This window comes from Monodon monoceros, unplaced genomic scaffold, assembly GCF_005190385.1.
Source record: "Monodon monoceros isolate NGI ecotype Baffin Bay Population unplaced genomic scaffold, NGI_Narwhal_1 Super_Scaffold_4, whole genome shotgun sequence".
Lineage (NCBI taxonomy): Eukaryota > Metazoa > Chordata > Mammalia > Artiodactyla > Monodontidae > Monodon > Monodon monoceros.
This window is the reverse complement of record NW_021703781.1, coordinates 50723088-50734314: the sequence shown is the minus strand read 5'-3', so window position 1 is coordinate 50734314 and position 11227 is coordinate 50723088. Positions and strand designations below refer to the sequence as shown.

The 11227-nt window shown below is 42.6% G+C and overlaps 1 protein-coding gene across 4 annotated transcripts in view; it reads left to right on the top strand.

Annotated features, from left to right (window-relative positions):
• Positions 1-719: 719 nt before the first annotated feature.
• ALDH18A1 (aldehyde dehydrogenase 18 family member A1) overlaps positions 720-11227 on the top strand; it is a 31106-nt gene continuing 20598 nt past the window's right edge. Inside the window, exons 1-5 of one of the 4 annotated variants that reach the window (XM_029245835.1) lie at positions 720-928; positions 5365-5514; positions 5603-5707; positions 9450-9608; positions 10024-10114. In XM_029245835.1, the coding sequence (XP_029101668.1) occupies positions 5395-5514; positions 5603-5707; positions 9450-9608; positions 10024-10114 (475 nt within the window). In that variant the 5' untranslated portion in view covers positions 720-928; positions 5365-5394. The remainder of the gene's footprint in view (positions 929-5364; positions 5515-5602; positions 5708-9449; positions 9609-10023; positions 10115-11227) is intronic. The other 3 variants (XR_003797103.1, XR_003797102.1, XR_003797104.1) reach the window with 3 other exon arrangements.

Here is an 11227-nt window from a genome sequence, read left to right as displayed (position 1 = left end):
TTTTTTTTAATAGCGGTGTGGTTTCTTTAAAAGCACACATTTTTCTGATTGTGAAAGCAATGCATTTTTACTGCATAAATTTGGAAAACAAAACAAGAATAAAGAAGAAAAATAAATCACCCGTAACCCCATCATGAGATAAAATAGTAATATTTTTATTTATTTATCTTTTCCTATGCACTTAGACATGTATGTGAAACTAACATGAGCATTTTCCTATGTTATTGAAAATTCTAAAAGTATTTAAATCTTTCAGCCCTTTTTTGGACGTTTACTCTGCTTCCATTTTTCCTGTTATAAATAATACTGATGAATACCATGCTGATAAATCTCTTTGTCTCCATCTCTGATATGTTCTTTAGAATAAATTTCTGAACATGGAGTTGCTGGATCAAAGTTGTAAACATTTTTAAGGCTTTTGATATATTTTGCCAACACGTCTTCAGGGAAAAATGTTTCATTTAAATTCTTGACCAGCAGTGTTTGAGTGTACCTGTCACCTGTGTACTGGGTACAAACTCCACACAATACTAGAATAAAACATGCTAGATCGGTGTGGCTTTTGATATACTGGTTTTATGCAGTTAAGAATGTTAAAGCTATTTTTTGGCGGCCAAACTGGTTACTATTTTGCACGCATATTTTCAATGAGAAATTATATTGTGTATTTCTATCCTTTTTTTCTTGCATTTGACTTTGTTCGGGGGCTGCAGGTCGTGTCCAGCCTTCAGCCATCAGACATGTTCGTTCTTGGAGCAACATCCCCTTTATCACGGTACCCCTCAGTCGTACGCATGGCAAGTCTTTTGCCCACCGCAGTGAGCTGAAGCATGCCAAGAGAATCGTGGTGAAACTCGGAAGTGCCGTGGTGACCCGAGGGGATGAATGTGGCCTGGCACTGGGGCGCCTGGCATCTATTGTTGAGCAGGTAATTGCCAAGATGGAAAATTCAACTGAACTAAAACAAAATCTGCTTTTTAAGCTGTCATTTCAGGTTTCTCAGCTCGTAAAAATAATTCTGATTTGAGAACAATAGATTTCAACCCAGTCTGAAAACTCTGTTTCCTGATGAAGGTGCCACTGGGAGACAGCATCCCAGGGCAAGCAGAGGGGGTGTCAAGGAGTGGAGTTGATTTCATGCAGTTCATCCCTCAATCTTCTTAGTGAGAACTAGCTTTGTATGTCAGTGATTCTTAATCCTGGCTGCACATTAGAATTGCCTGAGAGGCCTGGAGGTGCCTGGGCTTCACAGTCAACCATTTAATAAGTATCTCTGGGATGGGGCTCAAGCATCTGTGGTTTTTTTTTTGTTGTTGTTGTTGTTGTTTGCGGTATGCAGGCCTCTCACTGTCATGGCCTCTCCCGTTGCGGAGCACAGGCTCCGGACGCGCAGGCTCAGCGACCATGGCTCACGGGCCCAGCTGCTCCGCGGCATGTGGGATCTTCCCGAACCGGGACACGAACCTGTGTCCCCTGCATCAGCAAATGGACTCTGAACCACTGCGCCACCAGGGAAGCCCAGCATCTGTGTTTTTAAAGTTCCCCAGGTGATTGATATGTAATCAGGGTTGAGTACCCAGATGGACTTGTGTGAATATTGAGCTTTTTTTTTTTTTTCCTGTTTTGCTGGGCTTTATCTTTTCTAGTTAGACTAGAAATCTTGAAATAAGTATGAGCTATCATTGCAAAGATTTCCCAAGTTCAGATTATAGTGAAAGGACTTACCAGACTCCACAGAGAATACCCATATAAGGCTTTCATTTAAAGGCAAAGGGATACAAGGCCACAGAGGGAGTGTAAGGAAGCATTGAGGGTCTGAGAGACATCCTATGCACAAGCCCATCCCCCAACCCCTAGGGTCTTTTATTTGCACAGAGACCACACTCTGTCTCCAGACTGAATCACCAAAAGATCTGTGCAAGGAATCTTGGCTTTGGAAGGCCTCACAGCAGAAGTTTTCAGTGGGAACTTTATGCCCCACTGGCCATGGAGTCAAACCAGGCTGACCACTGATAGTTTATCAGTAAAGAAACTGACCTTCGGGGTCATCATGGGAGTTTTGGACTTTAAATATCACATCGCAAATCCCACTACCTTTATCTTTTCCAAGAGCAGGGATCAGCAAATTTTTTCTGTAAAAGGCCAGATACTAAATATGTTAGTCTCTGTAGGCTGTACAGTTTCTGTCTCAGCTACCATTGTAGCACAAAAGCAACCTTAGACAATACATAAATGAACAAGCATGGGCTGTGTTCTGATAAAATTTTATTTTCAAAAACAGGCACAGGTCAGATTTGACCTGCAGGCCATAGTTTGCCAACCCCTGACCAAGAGTCAAAAAATCCCAAACATCCAAGTATCCTGGAGATAAAGCTGGAGCTTTTCCATTCTAGTCGTAATTCAGCTCTATCTTCCATAGCCGTATTTTCAGTTTTAAAAAACAATTTTGGGGCTTCCCTGGTAGCGCAGTGGTTGAGAGTCCACTTGCCGATGCAGGGGACATGGGTTCGTGCCCCGGTCCGGCGGCTGGGCCCGTGAGCCATGGCCGCTGAGCCTGCACGTCTGGAGCCAGTGAGAGGCCCACGTACCACACACGCACACAAAAAAAACAATTTTGCTGGAGTTGGTATTAGAAAACTACTAACCTGAAATTTGATGGAATTTTCTTCATATATTTTCTGTACTAAGTAATTATTATCAAATCTGCCTTTCAGATTGAGTCCCTCAGATCAATGCAGTGTAACAAATATTTATCAAAGGGCTACATTGTGAGGGCCTTAATAGACCTCTAACGGTTGTCTCTGCCCTTGGGGAGCCAGACTGGGACTCCCAAAATAATTAGGTGATTGTTCAAGACAGATAATATCCAAATGAGAGGGCACAAATGACAGTGACTGACAGGTCCAGAGGTGGGAAGGTCAAATGAGAGTGTGGTCATTCTTGGGACTTCCTAGGAGAGCTGAGACTCAGGGTGGGCCTGTGTGACTGATAGGATTTGCACCAGCAGAGGGGAAATGTTCCATGCTGCTAAGTGCACATTGTGAATGGTGCCCCTGGAATTGTGTAGCCTGATGTTTCTGGGGACGGGGAGGCTCTACAAGTAGTTTCCAGGTGGGAGACAAAAGCAGGAATGAGTATGACATGCTGATGGGCTAGAGAGGAGGGGAGAGGAGTGGTGGTGATCTCATCAGGGAGAATGTGTATAATTCCATTAGGCAGGGCTTTGAAACCAGGTAGAGGACTTGGGGTTCAGTCTAGGAGGAAGATTGAAGATTTTGAGCAAAGGAGAAACTTGATGAAAACAGTGGGGAGAACCTGGTAATGGTTTGCTTAGGTTGCCAGCTCTCCTTCTGGGGACACCCCTGGACCTTAAGGAACAGTTTTCTAGATCAGTGCAGTACTAACATATGGAGTCAACTGTCTTGTCCAAGGCATCTGATCATGTTAGATGGACTCAGGAGCTGACTTAAAGAGGCTTCCATTGGTCAGAGATGGGAATATCTGAACATCAATAATTACTGCACTGAATTTAAACACATGAAATATGTTTAAATCTATGAATCACAGTTATACTTAAAAAAAATTCATTGGTCGTCTTGAAGGATTCTAGAGAACCTACTCATTTTGGAAACCGGTAAATAAAGGGAAAGAGACACATATCTGTGCTGCCTTTCATATACAAACCATACCTCAAGGTAGCCAAATATTTAATGAAGGAAAGTTTCCCTTTATGAATTATTCCAGGCTGTAAATAAAGAAGAAATGCATGAATTAGAATATCAGCATTTTATAGCCCCTAATGAATTAATAGGTCTTGGTGATGATGATCAACAGTAACTAACATCACAAAAAGAAAGACAGTCAGGCCTTATGTATCCCCTTGATGGACACCACGACCTGTAAAGAATTCTTGACAAAAAAAATCAAGCCTTCATACCTAACAGCAGTTTGCAGGAAATAGAATACTATACCACAGAGACAGAAGCAGGAAAGTCAAGGCTGAGAAACCCTAAAGGACAAATAACCCAGTTTCTTTAACAAATTACAAGGGAAAAAATTATAGAGAGGAACCTATGGATTAAAAGTGAATTAAGAGACACTTCAGCTAATTGCAATGTGTGGGCTTAATTTTCACCTTAATTTGAGCAAGCTGAAAAAATTGGGGAAATGTGAACACTGACCAGATATTTGATATTAGGGAATTACTGAAATATTTTAGATAATGTTTTGTGGATGTGTGCCTATACCCTCTGTTTTAGCAATTGCTTTCTGAAATATTTACAAATGAAATAATGTGTCTGGAGCCTGGGAGTTGTATTAAAATAATGGTGGAGGGACTTCCCTGGTGATCCAGTGGCTAACACTGTGCGCTCCCAATGCAGGGAGCCCAGGTTCAGTGCCTGGTCAGGGAACTGGATCCCACGTGCCACAACTAAGAGTTCACATGCCTCAAGTAAAGATCCTGCGTGCCTCGAGTAAAGATCCCGCATGCTGCAACTAAGACCCAGTGCAGCCAAATGAATACATAAATAAATATTTTTTAAAAATAAATAATTAAAATAAAATAATGGTGGAGCTATAAAAGGAATATTGGAGAGTGAGAAATTGGCCATGAGAGGTGGTTGTTGAAGCTGGGTGAAGAGTACATAGGGTTTTGTAGTTCGATTCTTATCACTTTGGTTAAGTATGAAATTTTCTGTGATGATAAGTTATTTTTTTTAGATCATGGTTTATCATAGCTGTCTCCGAGTTCCTGAGCTAGGTTATAGGTTCAAGCATCAGGAGGAATGGACAGGTTAGGAATATTGAATCTTTGAATCTTTGATGTGGATCCGTCCTAGGTGGGAAAGATAGTAACCAAAACTGGTTCTAGGCAGACAGAGTGGAACAGCACTGTCCCTGGTCTAGCCAGAGGCAAAGCATGAGAATCAGACATGCCCCAGAAACAGCTTCGTCTCCCCAGGTCATGCCTTAGAATTTGAGAAGCCATCTGCTAAGTTTATGTTGCAATTCCTGGCTCCAGACTTGTATTCTGGGCTTTATTTCCTGAAACAACTGGATCTTCCGCATTATAGACTCCTCCACATATCTTCAAGTCCTGTGGTTGCCAAACCTACCTACACACTGGAATCTCCTTATTAAATACTTCTCATTTCTATCTGCCACCTACTTATCAGATTCGAGGAAGCATGTAGGACTCTGTATTTTTACCAAACAACCTGGGTGATACTTCCAGAGCCAGCCCAGTGCTGGTCTGTAAACCGGCATTTGGGATCCACTCATTAGTCCACCCTCCCTGAATCTCTTGTGATGAAAGGAAAGAGATATTACAAGGACTTGTGCCTTTTCCTTCCTCAATGTCAGGTGTCCGTACTGCAGAATCAAGGCCGAGAGATGATGCTGGTGACTAGCGGAGCTGTAGCCTTTGGCAAGCAACGCTTGCGCCATGAGATCCTTCTGTCTCAGAGCGTGCGGCAGGCCCTACACTCGGGGCAGAACCAGCTGAAGGAGATGGTAAGTGTGGCTTCCCCACCCCCTATAACAGGGTCCTCAGGCCCCCTTCCCTCGCCCCAGCCACACCTTGTCTGTTGGCATGTTACAGGCAATTCCAGTCTTAGAAGCCCGAGCCTGTGCAGCCGCCGGACAGAGTGGGCTGATGGCCTTGTATGAAGCCATGTTTACCCAGTACAGCATCTGCGCTGCCCAGGTGAGAGGCTGACCTCCACAAGGGGGGTGTGGGACCTGTGAGGGTGATTCCCGTGGAGCAAGGTGATACGAGCAGGGCTCTGGAGCCAGACTGCCAGGATACAGTCTCAGCTTCACTACTTGCTAGTTGGGAGATCTGGAGAAAGTTTTTAAGTCTAACGTTTTTGTGCTTCAGTTTCCTTATCTGAAAAATGAGGATGTCATCAGTGCCTATTGCAAAGAGTTTTTGGAAGGGCTCAGTGAGGAAATATATGAAAAGCATTTAATATGTCTGTTAAATAGTACTTTCTCAGTAAGTGCTAGCTCTTGTTATTATACAGATAACTCTTAGGACTACTACAAGCACTGATACTTCTGAAGATAGAAAGGTTAGATATCTTTATTTCATTGGCTTCTTTGACTTCAGCTGGCTTGTTTCTCTTTGCACCTGGTTGCCTTATATAATAGATATCTACTAAGTGTTGAAGGGAAATGCTGGTGGTTGGTTGTTTTTTGTTTTTTTAATTATTTAACTTTTTTTTTTTTTTTTTTCCGGCTGTGTTGGGTCTACGTTGCAGTGCACGGGCTTCTCATTGAGGTGGCTTCCCTTGTTGCGGAGCACGGGCTCTAGGCTCGCGGGCTTCAGTAGTTGTGGCTCGCGGGCTCTAGAGCACAGGCTCAGCTCAGTAGTGGCGCACGGGCTTAGTTGCTCTGCGGCATGCGGGGTGTTCCTGGGCCAGGGCTCGAACCTGTGTCCCCTGCATTGGCAGGTGGATTCTTAACCACTGCGCCACCAGGGAAGCCCGGTTGGTTGGTTTTTAATTCATTTAGCAAATCTTTATTGAGCACCCTGTGTACCAAGGAGTCTGTTAGACATTGAGGATACTGCAGTGAACAAATCAGCCATGTTCTAGTCCTCATGGAACTTAAAATTTTTTAGTGGTCCCCCCTGAATGTGCTAGAACTTTCTTTCTACATTATTTCTTTTTTACCTAAATTTCCAGAATTTTTTCAGTTGTGTTTTTAATCAGCTATACAACTACACACTAAATAGAAACATCTAAATATCACAGAACAACTGAAAAAACCTTACTCCCCAAGGTACTTTCAAATTTGCTGCCTCTGATCCTATCATTTACACAGATGTTATTATACACAGATGATGTTACGTATACATCCTTTCAGGTTTGGCCCTTGCATTTCCTATCACTTTTTCTGTTCTCCATCATTTTTTTTTTTTTTTTGGTATGTGTTGGGTCTTTGTTGCTGCCTGTGCACAGGCTTTCTCTAGTTGTGGCGAGCAGGGGCTACTCTTCGTTGCGGTGCACGGGCTTCTCATTGCGGTGGCTTCTCTTGTTGCAGAGCAGGGGCTCTAGGCGCGCGGGCTCAGTAGCTGTGGCTCACGGGCTCTAGAGTGCAGGCTCTGTAGTTGTGGCGCACGGGCTCAGTTGCTCCGCAGCATGTCAGATCTTCCTGGACCCGGGCTCGAACCCATGTCCCCTGCATTGGCAGGTGGATTCTTAACTGATGCGCCACCAGGGAAGTCCCTCTCCATCATTTTTAAGTTGTTATCCACAGTGACGTTCTGGCATTATACCAGAGTGTCCTTGAGTAAGGGAGCTGAAACAGAAAGGCATGGACTTGGATACTTTTGTTTGTGGCTGGGACCCCACTCTCTGTAATCTTAGATTTTTTTTTCGGTTACATAAATGCAATGGAAATCTCAATTTTTGTCTCCTTTTATTATCAGCTCTTTCTTCCTCCATAGTGCAATAACAGTTTTAGTCTTTAATTTTTTTTTTAAGTGCATGGAGCCAGGTGAGGAAACTTAGATCCAGGAACTATGCTTTTGTTTTGTTTTGTTTTTTCCCAGGTATGATACTTCTTGAGGTTTTTTGTTCGTTTGTTTGTTTTAGTGAAAGTATCATTAAAAATACTGTACATTAGCCGTTGTTTTTATTAATATTGATGTAAAAGAGCTCTGTGCCCTCCAGTTTCCAGCAAGCCTTCATCCAGGGGCCCCTTCACTCCCACACCTTTGCCTTCCCCATGATCTGATCTGTAAGAAATCTGTACCCTTTGCACCTTATCCTGTGGTTCCTTGTTTTCTTTAGTAATCTTGTTTTGAAGACCATTATCAGGGGCTTTTGAAAATCTCCCATAAGCTGTTTGTCAGATTAAAGACTTAAACAAGGACAACAGCTATTTTTCATTCATAGAAATGAAACTTATTTGCATCCTAACAGATTGCCCTTCTCCAAGCACATACTTTTCTCTCTGGTCTCTTGTCTCGCATGTCTTGTTTGTTAAGCTGTTGGAGCCACAGGTGTTTTCACTGGACCTTTATACCTCCGGCTTGCCTCTCCTACACACATGTGTTTACTTTTATTGTTTGACCTTCCACCACCAGAACCAGGATCTATATATTCACCTTTGTCCCAGGCCTTTTTCCTACAGGGCTAAACTTTCTGAAAAGACATTCATGATCTAACCCGTTCCATCTTCCCCAAATCATCAACATTTTTATTCTCCATCCCAAGAGCTAGTACAGGGTCTGGCATTTCAGAGGTACTCAATAACTTTTTTATCAAATGAGTGAGTAAATTATTTCCCTTGGTGATGTTATCATTTTGTCTTCTTCACCCACATTTTCCATATCATTAAGGCTGCTGTCATCTTCTCAGTTACCATAGCCAGACCCTAGTTCAGGGCTTAACCATTCCCACTTGGACTGTTTCAGTACCTTCCAAGAATTCTTGGCCATCCGCCTCCAGCCTTTTCCTACGTCAGTGCTGCCCTACATCACAAGAACCCTCTTCCATGAACGTTGCAGGGATTTCACTGAAACATTTATTCCTGAGCTTCGGAGTTTGTTACCATTTTGTTTCTTACTGTCACCCCCCTTTATCTTTCTCTCCTGCTAAACATTGCCTAATACCCTGATTCAAGCCAGGGAGTGGAGCTGTTAACCGGCCCCCACACCCAGCTCTCCACTCTGCCTTTGAGCAGCTTGTGTGCATCCCGTCCCCTGAACGAAGTTTTGTCAGCCCTTCTTTCAGTTTGTGACTAAAGACTCACCTCCGTAAACCTCTCAGACTCATCCCACTTGACCGTGTCTTTGCTGACTCTGGCAGTGGTCAGCCACAGAGCAAAAACAGGAACAACATGGCCCTATTCCCTGTGGTTTAATACATTTTCCAGGCAGAGTAACCATTCATTCATTCACTCACTACATGTTTCAGCACCTACTATGTATGGCCAGACTTTGAATCAGATGCTGGGATACAAAGATATTTTAGAAATTTATGGCAGTCATTACTCCCTCCAGTATCCCTCTAAAGTAGATACATTCATTTTCTTAATTTTGTAAATGGACGAGATTTCATAGCTCTCTGAGGATTAAAGTACTTTTGCAAAAGTCTTAAGCATCCTAAAATAAATCTTCCAGGTGATTCTAACTTTTTTCCAATCTCCAAAAGAATTGGATAAGTCTCCAAAGATGTGTGTTCCATTCTGAACTGTATGGGATAAGTCTCCAAAGATGTGTGTTCCATTCTTAACTCCTCTACTCTTAGCATCCTTTGGATGCTGTTCCTCGGAAGTTCATCATTTTCCTGTCTCCTGCATTTTTCAATCTCTTTACCCCTTTTATTTTTATTTATTTTTTTAACATCTTTTTTGGAGTATAATTGCTTTACAATGGTGTGTTAGTTTCTGCTTTATAACAAAGTGAATCAGCTATACATATACATATATCCCCATAGATTTTGGTGACCAATTTGGATTTCCACGATGAGCAGAAGCGCCGGAACCTCAATGGAACACTTCATGAGCTCCTCCGAATGAACATCGTCCCCATTGTCAACACAAACGATGCTGTTGTGCCCCCAGCAGAGCCCAATAGTGATCTCCAGGGGGTAAATGTGGGTAAAGTATTACCGAGGGTTGAGCATGCTGTAGACACTAATGCCATGCTATGCTGCATGTACTAACACCGGACGTTGGGCATAAACAAGATGGAGAGATGGGGAAAGAAGCTGGCATCCTGGAGCGGTGGCTGTATAAGCTCTTCTGAAGACAGGGGGTTTCGTTCAACTGGGTGAGGCGCAATAGTGATTTAAGGTGGTGCTGTGAGCATGGCTTGTGTATGTCAGTGGATAGAAGGGTGCATATTTGGAAAGGGGGTTGCCAGTAGGCTTGGTGTTTTGCAAACTGAAAGGCCTGTAAGAGCTGTCATGCACATACTCAGGGTTGTTAATTTTTCCTGCCAGAGCCTAGCTGAGTGCTTCCGTGAACTTTTTGAACTGCAAAGCTCACGACTTTTTACCTGCATTTTAGGTTATTAGTGTTAAAGATAACGACAGCCTGGCTGCCCGTCTGGCTGTGGAAATGAAGACTGACCTCTTAATTGTTCTTTCAGATGTAGAAGGTACAAAGTAATGCCTTTTCTTTTTATCCAGTCTTTGTTTTAAATACTGTATGTGTGAGCACATGAGTTCCCCTCTTTGTTTGAGTGCTTCTGATCTTTTTAACCATGGACCATTATTTTCTGAGCCCTATGGTCCACAAAGGGTTTTATGATTCAAAAGAAGGTGGGGGTGGTCTGGGAGATGAAGTTTGAATGCTGAAATGTTGTTACCTCCAGGCACTTTAATTTTTTTTTTTATAACCGCTTTATGGAGATACAATTCACGTAACATACAATTCACCTATTTAAAATTTATATTTCAGTGATTTTTAGTATATCCATACAGTTGTTCAACCCTCACCACAATTTAGAACATTTCTTATCACCCCATCAAGAAACCCATACCCATTAGCAATCGTTCCTCACTTCCCCTGAAACTCTCCAGCCCTTGGCAACCTCTAATCTACCTTCTGTCTCTGTTGATTTGCTTGTTCTAGACATTTTATATAAATGTGATCATACAGTATGTGATCCTTTGTGATTGGCTTTTTTCACTTAATGTTTTCAAGGTTTACTGATACTATAGCACATATTAGTACCTCATTTATTTTTATTGCCAAATCGTATTCCCCTATATAGATATACCACATTTTATTTACCTACTCAGCAGCTGGTAGACATTTAAGCTATTGTGACTAATGCTTCTGTGAACATTTGTGCACAAGTTTTGGTGTGAAGATGCTCTTTATTTTACTTAGCAGTAGAATTGCTGGATCATATGTTTAGCCTTTTGAAGAAATACCAGCCTGGTTTCCAAAGCAACTGCACCTTTCTACATTTTCCCAGCAGTGTATGAGGGTTCTAGTTTCTCCACATCCTCACCAACATTTCCCTCTTGGTATCTGCCTTTTTGATTGTAGCCATCCTCATGGGTGTGAAGTGATACCTCATTGGGGTCTTGATCACTTTTAGTTTTAATGTAAATCACAAGACACATTATTTTAAATTGGAGCCACTGCAGAAAATCCAGGCTGTATGGCCACTGTGTTCTTCTGTGTTACTCTTTTCCTCTCTGCTTTCGCCTTCTTCGTGGAGGGGCCCCTCTTGGCTCCAACTTGGCTCTCCATTCACTCG